The sequence below is a fragment of the Megascapheus bottae genome, chromosome 3 (assembly GCF_031878675.1).
Source record: "Megascapheus bottae isolate mThoBot1 chromosome 3, mThoBot2.hap1, whole genome shotgun sequence".
NCBI classification, from domain to species: domain Eukaryota; kingdom Metazoa; phylum Chordata; class Mammalia; order Rodentia; family Geomyidae; genus Megascapheus; species Megascapheus bottae.
This window is the reverse complement of record NC_143511.1, coordinates 25852123-25869587: the sequence shown is the minus strand read 5'-3', so window position 1 is coordinate 25869587 and position 17465 is coordinate 25852123. Positions and strand designations below refer to the sequence as shown.

Here is a 17465-nt window from a genome sequence, read left to right as displayed (position 1 = left end):
AAAAAGGTCAGGCAATATGTTTATACTCTGAACATGACCAGTATTCTGGGAAGATTCATGGAATCTTTCAGGACTTCTTTGGTTTATAAAATGATACACAATCAATAGCAGCTTACAAGTAAGATATCACTTAAAAATACATTCAAAGAAAGAAGTTTCCCGTCTTGAAAGAAAAACTTGCATCCATAGTTTCTAGTGACGGCCCTACAAGTTTGCTTTCTTTATAAAGTTCTTGTCACAGTCAACATGCCTTACAGAATAGAAAGAACAGAGTTCAACCCACCAATCAGGTCTGCGCAGTATTCATGTTTCATTTTCCTGAGATTCTTATATGGTTTATGGCAGCTGCCCCGTTGAACTTGAAGAGTCAAGAGAACTCCTGTGGCGTTACATTTCTCTAATTTACAGAAAACAAAAATCTCAATTCAGGAATTGGAGGCATGGCTCAAGTGGTAGAGAGCCAGCTGTAATTTACATAAAAAAGCAGCATGTAAGACCTTGACTCAAGCCTCCCCAAAGTAAAAAAAAAAAAGAAAAAGAAAAAAAAAGAGCTGCGCACCAGTGGTTCACTGCTTGTGCAATTTTCACTACTCAGGAAGCTGAGATGTGAGGATCAAGGTTCAAACCCAGCCTGGGCACTAAAGACCTTGAGATCTTATCTCCAATTAACCTCTAGAAAACCGTAAGTGGCCCTCTGACTCTAGGGGCAGTAGCCTTGAGTTGAAGAACTCAGGGACAGCTCCCAGGCCCAGAGTTCAAGGCCCACAATTGACCAAACAAAACTTATCTTTCAAAATGTAAATTCATGCATACTTGACAAGTGTAAAGTTCTGGAATTCTGAATAAAATTGCCTCTTATGACCATCAAGATTAAAGGTGTCACCTGGACAGATAGCACTGCTTAAGACCCTTCTCCTCTGAAGCTCTACAATACTTGCGAGTTTTCTTTTTTTTTTTTTGTTTTCTTTTTTTTGCCAGTCCTGGGCTTGAGCTCAGGGCTTGAGCCCTGTCCTTGGACTTTCTCAAGGCTAGAGCTCTACCATTTGAGCCACAGCACCAGTTCCAGCTTTTTTCTAGGTATGTGGTATCAAGGAATCGAACCCCGGTCTTCGTGCATGCTAGGCAGGCACTTTAACCACTAGGCCAAACTCCCGGCCCCAAGCGAGTTTTCTTTATAACAGAAGGAAGGACACAGATGTTGTTTGAAATTCTTATTCCATATTTAGTTATCAGTCAAGGTCATCAGTTATATTAAAAATATATAATTTAATTCTCAAATAATATATTTGTTCATCTTTCTTCTAAAATACATTGTCAAAAGAATATTCTTCATGGCAGAAGACTAGAAAACATTCTGACACAAAAGCAGAGGTATTATCTTATCAAAATATTCTTGGTCCCAGAGAGGAGAAAAAGAGGGTGAGGACAGACATAAGGAAAAATAGCAACATATGACAGGAGAAATTGCCTCTGCTTCAGTGGGTGATGTTCCAGCCCTGCTTGGTGGAGTGCTGAGTACCATGTAACGCCTAAATCAGTGCTTCTTTTACAAATGCGAAGGATCTCAACATACCAATAATATAACAAAGCAAAAATAGCTATACAAGTTGTCCACCATAACCAAAGGGCTAAGAAGATCCAATCATCACGATGATTATATTTCAAATAAGCCTTCTCCTTATAGACTTATTTAAAATGTTTTGGGGTCCTAGAATTACTTTCCCTTCTTATGAAAAGGTGAGACCAGGAAAGTCAATTTGGAATAGGCTGGTGGATAACTTTTCTACTTTTCCCTTGTGCAGTGCAATTTGAGTTTGCCCTGTAAATTCAAATTCAGATCGGATAGGAAATCATTTCTTGGGTGGCCAAGTTATTGACCCCTCATTAGAAACTACTTATGCTTTTTTTGTACAACACTGTGAAAAAAAATACACTTTAATAAATATACAGTCACCCCTGATGACCTATCTCACTCTTTCTCCCACATCCAAACCTCCTCCAACCCAGCATGGCCAAGATTCAGTCAGAGTACATGTAGGCATCACCCATGGTTTCTTGGCTCCCCAGCTTTCTGGAGTGCTCGCTGGGCAGGGAGTGTGTGCCAGTCCTGGCGGCTGCTGGTGTTCTATGTTTTCAGAACCAGTGAGATGCTCTCAGGTCACAGGCCTTAGTCTCTGTGGGTAAAGGTGATGTTCCTTAGCTGTTTTGTGACAACTGGCTTTCGCATTTCCTCAAACTAGACCTGTGGAAGGAGTCCCTGAAAGAGAGGCAGAAAGAGAGGGGTAGTAGATTAGTCTTTAAAAGAGAGAGGGGGCGGGGAAGAAATCCCCCATCTGAATAGGACATCTTCTCCATAAATAAGAGGAGAATAAGAGGAGAGTCTATGACCTCACCACACTGTGTCCAAAGAAACCCACAAAATGCCCAAGACAGGCTATAGCAATGGCATAAGGCCAATAGGAAAACAGGGGCTGCCTAAAAGAGGCCGGGGGGAAGGCTCAGGGAAGACGGGAGCGGGCTGGGTGGCCTCTTTGTTCTAGGCCTTTCTCTCCACCTGGCAGTTCTCCACAGCCCTCAAAGAGCAGCAGAATCAGCCTCAATGGACTGTACCCCCAACACTCTTCTCCCCAGGAAGATGTCCTATTGACCCCTTTCTCACCTCTTTTGACTCTCAACTCGGAATATGGGTTTGTAGAGTTCTGGAATTTTCCGCTCTATCATAGGCCGGAGGTTCTCTTTCAGCTTGCTATAGTTCTTTTTCAGTTCCTGCTGATACTCCCTCTGGTCTGCTGTAATGAGACGCTTGTTTTTCTCAACAGCCTCGCCACACCTGAGATTGAAGCCATCAGGGAGGAGAAAAGTGAGGTTTCACTGAAGTTTGCAGTGCTTAGAAATTTGGAGATGAGGGTAGGATATTATCACTTGTGACTACCTCTGTTTGCATCTAAAATATCCTCAAGGGCCATGTGCTAAAGACTTCTGGTCAAGTGATGGACTCTGGGCGAACTCATTGGAGTATAAATCCTATCTATAGATTCATAATCTGATGGTTTATTAAGAGGTGACAGAACTTTAAGAGGCAGGGCCTAGTTGAAAGGAGTGTATGTCTGTCTCTCTCTCTGCATCACATTAGTAACTTCTTCCCCCACCACACACTTCAGCCATCAAGACATCCTGTCATGCCTGAAAGTCAAATCACTGGGAGCCAGACAAACAATCAGATTGTGAGCCCAAATACATCTTTCCTCCTGTAAGATGATTTTCTCAGATTTTTTTTAACCCATCCTGGGGCTTGAACTTAGGGCCTTGGCACTGACCCTGAGCTTCTTTTGCTCAAGGCTAGTGCTCCACCACTCAGCCACAGCACTACATTTAGCTTCTTCTGAGTAGCTTATTTTAGATAAGAATCTCACAGACTTTCTTGTCCAGGCTGTCTTGGAACCATGATCATCAGATCTTAGCCTCTTGAGTAGCTAGGATTACAGGTGTAAGCCATCCGTGTTTGGCTTCAGTTTGTATGCATGTGCATGAATGTATGCGTGTGTATGTGTGTTTTTTTTTTTTTTTGTGTGTGTGTGTGTGTGTGTGTGTGTGTGTGTGTGTGTGTATTTTAGGTTTGGTTTTTTATCTTAGTGATGGAAAGAAAGCTAACAAACCAGTACTGGGGGAAAAAAAACCTGCAAAGAATTCGAGATAACAGAGGTCATAAAAGATATACTATCCCAAACTAAAAAAACAAAAACAAACAAACAACTAGGATCTTCTAGAAACAAAAATGTAGCCACTAAAATAGAGAAAATCCTCAATGGACAGGTTAAATGAATGGGATAGATGTAACTGGCTATATATATGATTTGGGAAATTACTTAGCTTGCCAATGTCAGAACTTGTGGAATTCAGTGTGTATAGAATCATCAGGAGGCTTATGAAATCACCAATGGGTGAGTCCCACCTCCAACACATTTGATCTAGTAGATCTAGGACATCCCACCTCGGATGCTGCCTTTTCTATTTATTTATCTTTGTGGTGCTGGGCATGGAAGCCCAGGGACTCATAAGCAGTCCATCACTGAGTAACACCCAAGCTTCTCTTTTGTCTTTTCAGAAAGTTTTCAGGTGACACCAAGCCCCTGGCCTGGAATCCACATTTAGAGAACCAGTACTGAACTGAAATTACCTCCATGTTCACCCTTACCGCATTATGAACTCCTTAAAGCACAGTCTCAGCTTGTTGTGATGTCGATAGAGTTTCGGATCAGCTGGAATTTCAGCCAGAAATACTTGGGCTACTTCCAGTGGTCCCTGATGGAGGAGAAAGTAAGAAAACAATGCTGACATGGGAAAGAAAGTTAAATTACTTGGGAGAAAATGTTGGCCTGAGTTCTTACGTTGAGCATTTCATTTTGTAGTTTGACTAACACAAACCCAAAACAATCGGGAAAGTCTTGAGCGTCTCAGGAAAATGATTTCTTAGAAGCCTGGAATTTTTTTTGAAGAATTCTTTGGTAAAAATACATTTTTTTCTTAATCCAATACCTAATACCCACAGTTTTCCTTCAAACATAAAGTTAATAGAATTACACCAAAGAAATAGTGTTCAAACTGGGGACTGCCTTGATGTATCAGTTCATATTCACTTACCTAGTTGTCTAATGTTGACTGAGTCACAGATCTATGGAGTACTTTATATAGACTGTGGTTGAGGACATAAAGTTTCCATTTTTGTGTCATCAATGGGACTTACAAAAGCAAAAGCTTCTCAATGTTCTTATCTTAGCAATGTAAGCATTTCTCCTCTGTTTTCCTTTTTATCTGTCTGTCTTTCTCCTTGGTCCTGGTATTTGATCCCAGGACCGATGCATGCTAGGCAAGCATTAGATCTCTGGAGCTTCACATCTTGTGCCTCTACCTAGAATAACAGGGCACTTTCAGATGGAGGATGGGCTGAGTGAGGACAGAGTTAGGATGCTTGTGGAAGTTTTGAAAGTGGAGGATGGGTGGGTATAAGTAGATGTAGAAGCAAATATTAGGGGCGTTCACTGCATATAGTTTATTAAGAAGCCCCTTGCACAGGGTGTTTGAGTCTTGTACCCCCTCCATCTGAAAGTGTCTTAGCTCCACAATGAGCTCAAGAGTTAGCATTCTAACATATCTGAGAAGATCTAGTCTGGCTGAAGTGGTCTGGGGAGCCTGGCACAGGATCATTACTGGCCAGGCCCTTGGCATGTGAAGCGTATCTCTCCAGTGATCTAGGAACTGGCGGGTCCAGGCTCTTTCCTCCTTTGCTTACAGGCATTTTTAGACTAGTCCCAAGCCTGTAATAATTGTGCCTGCTCCACTGGGTAGCACTCAGTACTTTTCAACCGGATCACAGAGCTGGGCCAGTTTTGGACCTAAGTACTCGGTGCACTCATCTCTAGGGATTTCTTTGTCACCTTGAGTCGTTACATGGACAAGAAAGCTTCCTGAAATGATTTTACATGGTTCAAGTGTTGAGGCTAAGCTTAGGAGCAGTATTCCTATGTACTTTAGATTCTGGAAGAACTCCAGAAAGAAGAAGGGTATAGACTGAGTAGCCAGAATCCTAAGTACTGTGCCGGATGGCAGCAGCTGGCTCTGCTCACCTGATTCACAGTGGCTCCCACAGAGCCCTGTAGCACCATCTGAAGCATCTTGGCGTCAGGAGGCTCCTGGTGAATGGCCACCGCTAGCTGCAGGGTCTTCTTCTTCATGTCTTCAATGGCCACTTCAATTGGAGTCAAAACAAGCTGAACAAAGACACATTTGTACAAAGTCATCGTCTGCTATCACATGCCAGGGACAAACCTGGCCTAAGGCAGAGGGGGCGCCTGGGTTTGAAGGAGCAGTGAAGGGAAGACCTTCAGAGTCATCTGAGATGGCTGAACTGGCGAGGAAGAAAGGTCCTCCTATGTCTTGAGTGATTCTATGTCCAGAACATTGTACATACATTTTTTTTTTTTGGTCAGCCATGGGGATTGAAGTCTAGGCCTAGGCGCTGTCCTTAACCTCTTCTCAAGGTCAGCACTCTACCATGTTGAGCCACAGCACCACATTCAGTTTGGGTAGTTATCCAAAGTCTCATGGACTTTCCTGCCCAGGCTGGCTTTAAATTAACATCCTCCGATCTCAGCCTCCTGAGGAGCTATGATCACAGATGTGAGCCACCAGCATGGCTGTACACACATTTATGTTATGCTCCTGTAAACCCTCTTCCTGTTCTCTCCATTTTGCAGCCAAAGGAAAATTTCAATGCTAAGTTGCCCACAAGGACCCAGTGAGTACGAGGGGAGTCCTCACTTGAGCACAATCGTGTCTACATTCTGTGTTCTTCCTACGCTGTCAAGTTCCTTTTGGAAGGGCAGCAGTCACATTCCTCCCCAAGACTACTGGCCTTACCTGGGCAGTCTCACCTCTGCCCAAAGGCACTTCTTCTTCATCAAGGTCACTCCCTAGTTGCCAAGTTCTGCTGACTTAGGGTCCTTCCTGAATGTGACATATTGAGACCTGCCCATGTCTCACCCAGGGCCAGATCCTTAGGTTCAACTCCTGACCACCACCACCCCCAACCAATAGCTCAAAATAGAACCTTCCTTGGAGATAGGGTTTTTAATTAGATAACTCAGCTGAACTGAGTTTATTAGGGTGAGTCCTAATTCAACCTTTATAAGAGGAAATCAGGACACAAGTGTGTACAGAAAGAAGGTGACATGAATAATCTCAAGGAGAAAAAGCCAAGGAGAGAGGCATGAGCAATTTCTCTTCCACATGCCTCAAAAGGAACAACACGACCAACTCTTTACATTGGGACTTCTCAGCCTCCTGATCCATGAGATCTCACAATTCTGCACTCGAAATGTATAGTGTATAGTACTTTGATATTTCCTTAGTGAGTGGTCAAGAAAACATATGAAAATATTTTTAAGAGGGCAAAGGGTTTATTCTTGTGCTGTGCCTAGAATGTCTTAGTGCTCAAAAGCCCAAAACAGTAAGAAATGCCTTCTAAATAAGCTCCCTTTAGACTGGGTTGACAGGTCAACTCTCTCTGGATTCTGCAAAATCTCTCTTTCTGGTGGGGTTCACTGGGTCAGGATGAGTTGGGGGACTGCTTTATTGTTCTGGCCTGATGAAGCAGTTAGTCCCCAGTCAACTCCATGCTCACTGACTTGATTAAACCCGCAATACTTTGTTATTTTAATGACCTAATGTAAGTCAATAATGTACAAACTGATGAACTGTGGGTGTGGAAAGAAGAGTTGTTTCTACAAAGACAAGTTAAATGCTTGGGAAAGATGTCATGACAATGAGTTGCTATAAAAATTCCTGTCGTATTAGGTGTGCATAAGATAACTATAAAAGGCTAGGGTCAAAAACCATAAAAATTCAGAAGCCTTCTATTCTCCTCTTGTTTTACAAGGCTTTTTAAGTCTCCAGTCTGCTTTGCAGAAAGCAAAACTGCACATCATGGACAATGCACAATGGGTGTGGTCGATACAAGAAAGACAATGCAGAATTGTAATCCTGAGTTCATAGTTGCAGACAAGGCAGTGGCCTTATATAACAGAAATGACAATTGGGTGCACATTATAGGTGTTTTAAAGAAAACCAGATCGTGGATAGTATGTATAAAATTTTGAAAGACTCTATAGTTGGAGAGACTACCTTGATGGTTCCTATTAAAATGAATTAAAAATCTTCTATTTGCTGGGTGTCAGAATCTCATGCCTGTAATCCTAGCTACTCAGGAGACGGAGATCTAAGGATCAAGGATCAAAGCCAGCTGAGGCAGATAAATTTGAGAGACTGTGATGTTCAATTAACCATCAAAAAAAGGCAGAAATAAAGGTATGGTTCAAGTGGTAGAAAACCAGCCTTGAGCAGAAAAACCAAAAGAAGAGTATGCGGTCCTGAGTGGTTTAAGTAGCAAAATCACAGAGGATGCTCAAGATTTTCAAGAAAAGAGTGTAGTGTGGTATTTATATATCTTGTCTGTACTTTAAATTATTTCTAAATTATTTACAATATTATTGCAGTGCAAGCACTAAGTGAATAACTGTTATACTATATTGTTTATCGGAGAATAACAAGAAAAACAACTGCATGTATTCAATTCAGAAATAATGTGTTAAAAAAAAAACCTATTTCGATTCATGGTTGGTTGACTTCACAAATGTGGGACCCAAGGCTATAAAGGGTCAAACATGTTTATAATTAAATTAAATGATTTAAGTATTACATACTGTAATTAAGTATGTAGACATATTTATAGTACAGATTTGACTAATCAGTGACACAGGGAATGAAAGTAGTGCTATGAAACACGAAGGTGGGCACCAGTGGCTCACACCTTGTTAATCTTAGCTACTCAAGAGGTTGAAGATCCCAGTTCAAAGCCATCCAGGGCAAGAAAGTCAGTGAGACTCTATTGCCAGTTCCAAAGTGCTGGAAGTGGAGATGAGGTCCAAGAGGTAGAATGCCAGCCTTGACTATAAAATCTCAGGGACAATGACCAGGCTCTGGCACCATGAAGTTAACTCTAATGACGTTTCCAATGCAATCTCTTTATATTGCACTGCAACTTGAGTGAGAGAACCCTTGGGCTTGTGTTCTGCAGGAGAGTCAGCCAGGCCTGCATTGCCAGGTGGTTCTTGCTGCCTGGCTATTACCTCCTCCTTCTGGATGACGCTGATCCTGGTCTTGATGTAGGGGAAGGCGTGCATGGTGGTGAGGATGGTGTTCCTCCGGTACTGTTCATGCAGTTCTCCCCGGGGCCGCCCCTCCAGGGTGAAGGGTGTCGTGTACATGAACCTGCGCAGGTTGAAATTCTTCTCAAAGTACGTTATCCTGTCTTTCATCTCATACTCGTCAAAGTAGGGCTCCACAAAAGTGATCTGTATGTAGGCCTAGGGGAGGAGGAACAGAGGAAGGAGGGAGAGGAGGAGGGGGGCGAAGAAGGGGAAGGAGAAGGAGGAGGAGAAGGGGAGAAAGTGGTGAGCCATTCTGCAGACAAGAGCCATGACCCCAGCCCATCCCCAAAGGTACCAGGGCTGTCTGTCCTGGGTGGGAATTCTAAGTCTGCCATTCTCTCCATCCCAGGAGGAGAAAGAGGAAGAGATGGGAAGAGATTCGCTTACGGGAGGCAGACCCTTCCGAGCACACGCCAACCCAGTGAAAGTCTCAGCCTGAGTTTGCAAACCACTGCTTCACACACTCTTTCCTTTCCATGAGTTACCACGACAATAAGACACACACTCCAGGCTAAGGAAGCTAGTAACACCAAGAGCTAGCCAGGAGGAAAAGCAGTCGGCACTTCCCTGTGGGGAGCTGGGAATGGAGGGGGAAAAAAAAAAACAACCACCACCTACTAGCTGCTTTACAAAACAAGTTAGCACTTTTCTTAGACAGTTAAGGGCCAGGGTCCCCCCACTCCAGGAATCATGTGTACCCATGAAAAAATGAAAATATCCAGAAACCTGTACATAACTGTCTACAACAACACTGGCCACAACAGACAGCTATCCCTTGTGCTTTCCCTTCACGCACACAATTGAAGACTACTCAGCACTAAAAAGGGAGTTTTTATTGCATATACTCATTTAAACACATACATGGTTCTTATTAATGAAGATTTCATTCTTTCTTCTTTTTTTTTTTTAGTTTCAGTCCTGGGGCTCAAACTCAGGGCCTGGGTGCTTTTCTGCTCAAGTCTAGTGTTCCACCACTTGAGCTACAGCTCCACTTCTAGCTTTTTTTTTTTTTTTTTTTTTGGTAATTACTTGGAGATAAGTGTCTCTCAGACTTTCCTTCCCAGGCTGCCTTCAAACTTCAATTCTCCCATCTCAGCCTTCTGAATAGCTAGGATTACAGGCATGAGCCACCAGTGATTGGCTACAGAAGGCTACTTAAGTAGAGAAAGAAAACAACAGCTGGGAGTTTGGCCTAGTGGTGGAGTGCTTGCATACCATGCACAAAGACCTGTGCTTGATTCCTCAGTACCACATAACTAGAAAAAGCTGGAAGTGGTGCTGTGGTTCAAGTGGTAAAGCCTTGAGAAAGCCCAAGGACAATGCTCAAGCCCTGAACCCAGGACTGGCAAAAAATAAAGAACAGAAAGAACAGCAACAACTAACTGGGTTTTCAATTTCTCACACCAAAACTGAATTGGGTTTGAGAAACGACAGTGTGGGAGCAGGGGCATTTACTTTTTCATGCTCAGTTGTCACCTGGTATACATGTTTGTTTATTTGAACTAGGCAAGGGAAGGAGAAAAACAAGATGATTGGGAGGGGGGGCAAAAACATGAGAAGGGGTATCAATGTTGAGAAGTAATGTACCCATTACCTGACGAATGTAATTGTAACCCCTCTATACATTACCGGGACAATAAAATACAATTAAAAAAAAAAAGAGAGAGAGTCTTCTCATAAAGAAACTAAAGAAGAATGACAATGGCCAGTGACTAGGCGGAACTAAATCACTACTCAGTATAAATCACTCAGACTATAAATCTCTACTTAGTATAGTGAAATCTGGTAGTAATTCTGGGGTCAGGTTCTCATTCTGCACTCTCATGACCTACTTTGGGGATCTTCAGGGGGAGGGGGTCCCTAGTATTAGAAAGCTCACCATGGGTACCCAGCTAGGTTTTTCCTTCAAAGGAATCCAAATGACATTTCTATTTGAAGCTCAGTTCGATTTATCACAGTAATTGCTTGCAATCCCATGTTAAGGAATGTGTGTTAATTGACGCGGTTTCTGATACATGTATACAAACAAACTCTTCAATTTGGTTCCTTCTATTTGACCCATCTTTTCAGAACTAGGGGAGATGTTTGATCTTTTATTTTTCAGGTCTCCTAGATGTTGAATGGCCATCAAATCCCAGTCCTTAGTAATACCTCGTACTTGGACTAGTTTCCACATTCTAGAATGTGTACAATAAAATGTAGGTCTGGGCTTTGTCCCTGCTTCCTGGTCTAGAGCTTCAGAAGCCCTTGGCATTTCCTGAGGAATTAGAGGGTTTTTACCATGGAAATGGAGAAGCTTCTGCAGTGCTTCTATTGGTCACAAGTGCTTAGAGGGTTGGTACTGTGAGCCAATCTGACCAGCTAAGGTGAGTGATGGGGTAGTGGTTATGTTTAATCATGCGATCACTGATTTAATCAATCATGCCTGTGGAACAACTCAAGAAAAACTCTAGACATCTCCAGTCAGTGGAATGTTCTGGCAGGTAAGGGCACTGCGTATTGAGAGGATAATGGACCTGGATTCCACATGGAGGGCATAGAAACTATAGATGTTTATGGCATAACTATAACAATCTCTTTCCCCCTCTATATCTATATCTATATATATGCCAGGTGAAGTAGACATAGTTACCCCTCCCTAGTAACTATGTTCCTGGCAAAGAACCTTCCAGTAGCCGTTTGCCAAAATGTAGCTAGGTGAGGCTGTCTGCTGGAATGTGGGCTTCTGTCAGACCAGGTGGGGCTGTCTGCATCCATTACGGAAAGCCCACAAGGTAGAAATTGCATACCTGACTTGGAGTGGACGTCAGCCCTCCCCACATTTAATTTCCTGATTAATGCCTCTGTGTGTGTGTGTGTGTGTGTGTGTGTGTGTGTGTATGTGTCCAGCCTGTATATAAAACCCAGGGTCTCACTGGGTGCTGGTAGCTTACAACTGTAATCCTAGCTACTCAGGATTCCTGTAAAACTGTGGCTTGAACTCAGGGCCTGGGTGTTCTATCTTACTTTTTTTTTGCTCAAGACTGGCAAACTACCACTTGAGCCATAGCTCCATTTCTGGCTTTTTGGTGGTTAATGGGAGATACAAGTTTTCTAGACATTTACTGCCCAGGCTGGTTTCAAACAGCAATCCTCACATTTTAGCTTTACATTTTGGATTACAGGCATGAACCACTGGTACCCATTCCTACTGGTTGTTTTGAGATAGGGTCTTTTATGCCAAGGCTGCTCTGGGCTACAATCCTACTGTTTGTGCATTATTATGTCACTGAGGATGGCAGGCATACCCTACCATGCCAACCATTAGTTGATATGTTGACTCACAAGCTTTTACTCCCAGCCTGGCTTGGAAATACAGTCTTACAATCTCCCAAGTAGTACGATTACAGGAAATGTCTCACTGAGCCTGGGCTGGGAATTGGTATTTTTTGAGACATGTTTAAAGTAGAGAGTTTACAGGTTTCATAGGCATCAAAGAGTAGTGTGATTCAGTGCAGACTGGTTTCCACAATCAAGTTCTTCTTGCATGATTTTGAAAAGTTAGTCAACTTTACTCTGCTTCCATTTTCTCATCCAGCTTTGTACTAGAACAGCCAAACCTGCTCCTAAGGGCTACTGGAGGTTGAACTGCAGGGTGAATGTAAAAAGGAGAATGCAGTGGAGACATATACTTGGTGTTGATAAGTGACAGCTCCTACTACAGTTCCTGAGAAGTGTGATTTTGTTAAGACCCCACCAATCAGAAGTGGGACCTAGAAAAGAGTTTGGTTGCATGTAAGTGACAGAAAGAAGGGAGCAAATAAGTGGAGGTACAGGGGTGGTTTTCTTTAAAAACATGTTTTAGGGAAATGTCTCCATACCTTGTTAGGATCCAACTTGGTTTTGTCCACAGGAGTAGAGTCTTTTATCACTTCCACAAATTCTGCACCGAAACACTGACCATAAAATCCCTAGATAAGAGGAACCATTGGATTATAAAGGTCATTTTCTGTGTGTGTGTGTGTGTGTGTGTGTGTGTGTGTGTGTACGGGGCTTGAACTCAGGGTCTAGGGGCTGTTTTTTGCTCAAGACTAGCACTCTACCACTTGAGTCATAGCTCCATTTTTGTCCATTTTGGGCTTTTTTTTTTTTTGGTGTGGTTAATTGGAGATAGGACTCTCATGGAATTTCCTGTCTGGGCTGGTTTTGAACACAATTCTGAAATTTCAGCCTCCTGAGTAGTTAGGATTGCAGGCATCAGTCATCAGTGCCAGGCTCTAATGGTCATTTTTTAACACAATGCAACTCTTCATCTTCTCAGAAGTGGAAGGAGTTTGGAATAAGCCCAAGAGAGAATCTATGCATTGATTACTGAGAGTCCTTCTAAAATAAGAAGCGAAGTACAGCATTTCCTGAGACAAATAAAAATATAAAGAAGTCTAGCACCATCCATTAGTCAATGCTTCTCTACAAATACGCTCAGTCTTAAATTCTGTCACCATCATCACTTTTCCTGAGACTCAGTGGCACGAATTACTTCTTGCCTTCCATACACTGGGGGCTTGGCAGACACCACTTTGGTCATAAATGTGGCAAGCCATACAGTATAAGAAGATAAAGTCCACCCCTTGAAATTCTTAGTAAGGAGACACAGTATCTTTCTTACGAACTGAACTCTGGCAGTGGTCTTTGGATGAAAATTATTTGCTAAAGGTAGGAAATGCCAGGAGTGATCAGGCACCATACGAATTTATCATTTTACAGTCCTAAGAAACTACATGCAAAGAAGTAGCACATAAGAAATGTAGCGCTTCAGCCTGAGAAGGTTTTATTTTGGGGGCGAAGGATACCCTTTGATTTTCTTCTTAAGTGTTGGGCCCTCTCAAATGTGTGTGTGTGTGTGTGTGTGTATGTGTGTGTGTGTGTCTCCTTTGGTACAAGGCCTAGGTATTGTCCCTTAGCTTTTTTCACTCAAAGTTGGTACAAAACCAGTTGTGTCACATAGCTTTACTCTGGGCTACTTGGCGATTAACTGGCAGTAAGAGTCGCACCAACTTTCCTGCTTGGGCTGGCTTTGAACCACGATCCTCAGATCTCAGCCTCCTGAGGAGCTAAGATGACAGTACTTTTGTCTGTCACCACCCTACCCTACTGGCTTCCCGCAGGAACATGCTACTCTTTTGTGCTGATTGTAGACTGAGTTTAAGATGGCGGTTGTGGCTGGGACTAGTCTCAAACTACAGTGAAGTTTTTCCAAGAATCTCCTAATCACAGTGGAATGGATTGTGCAATTTCACTGAAAGGACAGCCACACCATTTTCTAGATGATTCCGTAGTTTGGCCAGATTTCTTAAAAGTCAGGCTAACTTTTGAGCCTCCAGCTCTATGAGTTGAGTCTATATCTGTTAGTATAGATGACAAATGATTGTGAAGGTTTACAAGAAATCATGTGACACTGAGTTTTACATAGACCTGAAAATAAACATTTAAAGAACTGGAAAACATACAGGATCTTCAGAAGAAACCATCTAAAGCTACTATACCTCATACCTTCACATTATAAATGTCATGTGGAAAAATTAAGTTTTCTTATTGGTCAGGTGTGGAGTTGGAAATCAGGGCCTGGGCGCTGTCCCTGAGCTTTTGTGCTCAAGACCAGCACTTTGAGGCACAGAGCCTCAGTTTCCTGGTGGTTAACTGGAGATAAGAGTCTCAATGTCTTTTTTTTTTCCAGGCTGGAAATTCTCAGACCTCAGCCTCCTAAGTAGTGAGGATGACAGGTGTGAGCCACTGATACCCAGCTGAGTTTTCTTTTTGCACTGATCCAGGCTAACTTGGTTTGGTAAAGTGTCAAGACCACACTCAAAAGCACTTTGCTCACCTCCAGTCTATGTGAGATCTCAGGAAGTTTCGTTATAGCGGGCTCTTTGTAAATAAATTCCTGTTCATCCAAATCACCGAATTTTGCTCCATAAAAACCAACACGGAAATAAGTTCCAAACATTCTCTTATGATCCTGTTCAACAAAAGAAGACCATTCTTTAGTTATATACTACCTGAAGATGCATTACAGACATTTACTTTTTTTTTCCTGGTCCTGGGACTTGAACTTAGGGCCAGGGTGCTGTCCCTGAGATTCTTTTGCTCAATGCTAGCACTCTACTGCTTAAGCCATAGACCCACTTCTGGTTGGTTTTTTTTTTGTTTTTTCTGAGTAGTTTATTGGAGATAAGAGTCTTACACATTTTCTTGCCCAGACTGGCTTTGAACTACAATCCTCAGATCTCAGCCTCTTGAGTAGCTAGGATTATAGGCATGAGTCACCAGTGCCTGGACAGATTTATTTTTACAGCTCATGTAAAAGAAGTCCATCTGTCAAGCAAGCTTAATATTTTAATTAGCTTTGGAAATAATAACAAAAGAAATCCCATAAAAAGTTTCTGGGACTTCATTTGAAAAGTTCATTTGAAAGATCCTCATGTGTTCTGCCTGTAAAGTAACTCAAGCTGTTTCTCTTACCCTTGGCATTCTGGACCTCTGCCAACCTGTAGTCTTTTCATTAATGGCAATAAAAGAAAATGATGAGCTCAAGGAAAACCAGACTCTGGAGATGCAGCAGGGCTGAACAATTCTGACACAGGAGTACCTGCCTACCAGGTAACAGCACATGTTGACCAGGTTCCCTGGCTACCTTGTTAATGATGTTGTCGAAAGCCTTCTGCAGCTTGTCATGTGTGGAGGTCAGCTTCCGGAAGTCCCGATGAGCTTCCAGGATGGGGATGACCAGTTTATAAACCTCGTTCACCGTCTCATACAGCCCTCCCTTGGGAACAGAATTTAATGCATTGGAAACTTAAAGATAATCAGTGTTTATTATGCAATTAGTACACTAGAGAAAGGACTTCATATTGGGCCACCACAGTATTATTATTTTTTTTTTCATGATGATCCTGGGGCTTGAACTCAGGGCCTAGTCCCTGTTTCTATGCTGTATTTTTGTGCGAGGCTACTGCTCTACCACTTAACCTCTTAAGCCACAGCTCCACTTCCAGCTTTTTGGTGAATTAAAGACATTGGACATTTCCTGTGTCCTAAAATAGAATTTGTAAAGACAGGGCAGGAGAAGATAGTTAAAGCAATCATTAAAATAGACCTTATTGGGAGAAAACTTGCAAGATGAAAAGTAGAAAATACGACATAATCTAGAGATGAAGACAGAACTGGGTGAGCTAAATAGAGAGAAGCATTAAGAATGTACTTGGCTTGACATATGGGGAAAGAGGGAGATGATTAAAATAAAAAATGATGCTCAGTGACTAGTCTAACTTGTCTTCTTTAATTAGGAATGTTTAGGCCCAGATGAGCTTCATGGGAGAAATCGCAGCTGTAGACAATAACTTCTTTTCCTTTCTTTCCTTTCCTTTTTTCTTCTCTTCTTCTTCCCTTCCCTTCCCCCCTCCCTCCCTCCCCCCCCCCCCCTTCCTCCCTTCCTTTCTCTCTTGCCCTTTTGTGCTGGTAGAGAGGCTTACTCTCAGGGTGTGAGTATCCCTTAGGCTTTTTCACTTGAGGATGGTGCTCTACCACTTGAGCCACAGCTCCACTTCAGGTTTTATTGGGAATTAACTGGAGATAAGAGTCTCACAGACTTTCCTGCTTGGTTTGATTTCAAACCCTGTTCCTCAGACCCCAGCCTCCTGAGTAGCTAGGAGATAACAGGTGTGAGCCACCAGGGGCTGTTGTGTCTCATTTTTATGAGTTGCCCGAGCCTGCAATGTTACTGGAGCTGGCTCAGTTGTTGTGAGAAGGAATCGTGGGTCCTTATCCTTCTGAAGGTGGCTCCACCCCAGTGTGTGTGTGTGTGTGTGTGTGTGTGTGTGTATTTTTTTTTTCCTATGAGAGAATGAGAACATGTCTCATCATTTCTTGTGTAACCCTGGGCAAGCCATTTCACCTCTCTGAGGCTTAGTTTCCACCCCTATTAAAGGGAAATGATACTGTGAAACCACTGCCCAGCCAATGAGAAGGCAGCGCAAACCAGACTGTTCCCTTGATGAAAGGCTTTCTCACCTCCCTGGCAGAACTGATGTAATTTGTGGACATCAAAGTCCTTGCTTGGCCCAGCTAGGGGCACCCTGCCAGGCCCTGCCCTGCATGCCCAGCCCCAGGATGCCCCGTGGGCACTGACCGTACTAAAGAGCTCTGCAGCCTGCTCCAGAAGCCCCACAAGGCCACTCTCGGTGAAATAGCGGCCTGAGCACACCCCGTCTTCATCTGGTGACAAGGTGTCATCGGAGACTGCAGACTCCTCCAGCACATTGGAAGAAATGTTCTGCAAGAGAACACAGCATGGTGAGAGAGACTAGCGGGGCTGAGCTAACGGCAGGACAGCCCCAATGTAGGAATGAGGAAACCAATGCTTCACGATCCCCACCAAGGCTGTGATTACCACAGGCCCATAATTCTACACTGAGCAACACACCTTCGAATCCTACAATTTCCTAATCCTTTTGAGCCATCAGAAGACTTTGTTGTTGTTGTTGTTTTGCAGAAGATATTTCCCTTAGCCGGGCATGGTGGCTCATGCCTGTAATCCTAGCTACTCAGGAAGCTGAGATTGGAGGACCATGGTTCAAAGCCAGCCCGGGGAACTGAAGTCTGTAAGACTCTTATCTCCAATTAACCATCAGAAAACCTGAAGTGGCACTGTGGCTCAAGGGGTAA

General features: G+C 43.0%; 1 protein-coding gene across 2 annotated transcripts in view; it reads right to left on the bottom strand.

The window, feature by feature from the left end:
* Positions 1-650: 650 nt before the first annotated feature.
* Dock8 (dedicator of cytokinesis 8) overlaps positions 651-17465 on the bottom strand; it is a 157958-nt gene continuing 141143 nt past the window's right edge. For both annotated transcript variants that reach the window (XM_090329689.1, XM_090329690.1), the window contains exons 40-48: positions 16930-17073; positions 15436-15567; positions 14626-14760; positions 12626-12715; positions 8685-8921; positions 5625-5768; positions 4196-4302; positions 2660-2830; positions 651-2257 (exon numbers count right to left, since the gene is read on the bottom strand). In XM_090329689.1, the coding sequence (XP_090185815.1) occupies positions 2197-2257; positions 2660-2830; positions 4196-4302; positions 5625-5768; positions 8685-8921; positions 12626-12715; positions 14626-14760; positions 15436-15567; positions 16930-17073 (1221 nt within the window). In that variant the 3' untranslated portion in view covers positions 651-2196. The remainder of the gene's footprint in view (positions 2258-2659; positions 2831-4195; positions 4303-5624; positions 5769-8684; positions 8922-12625; positions 12716-14625; positions 14761-15435; positions 15568-16929; positions 17074-17465) is intronic.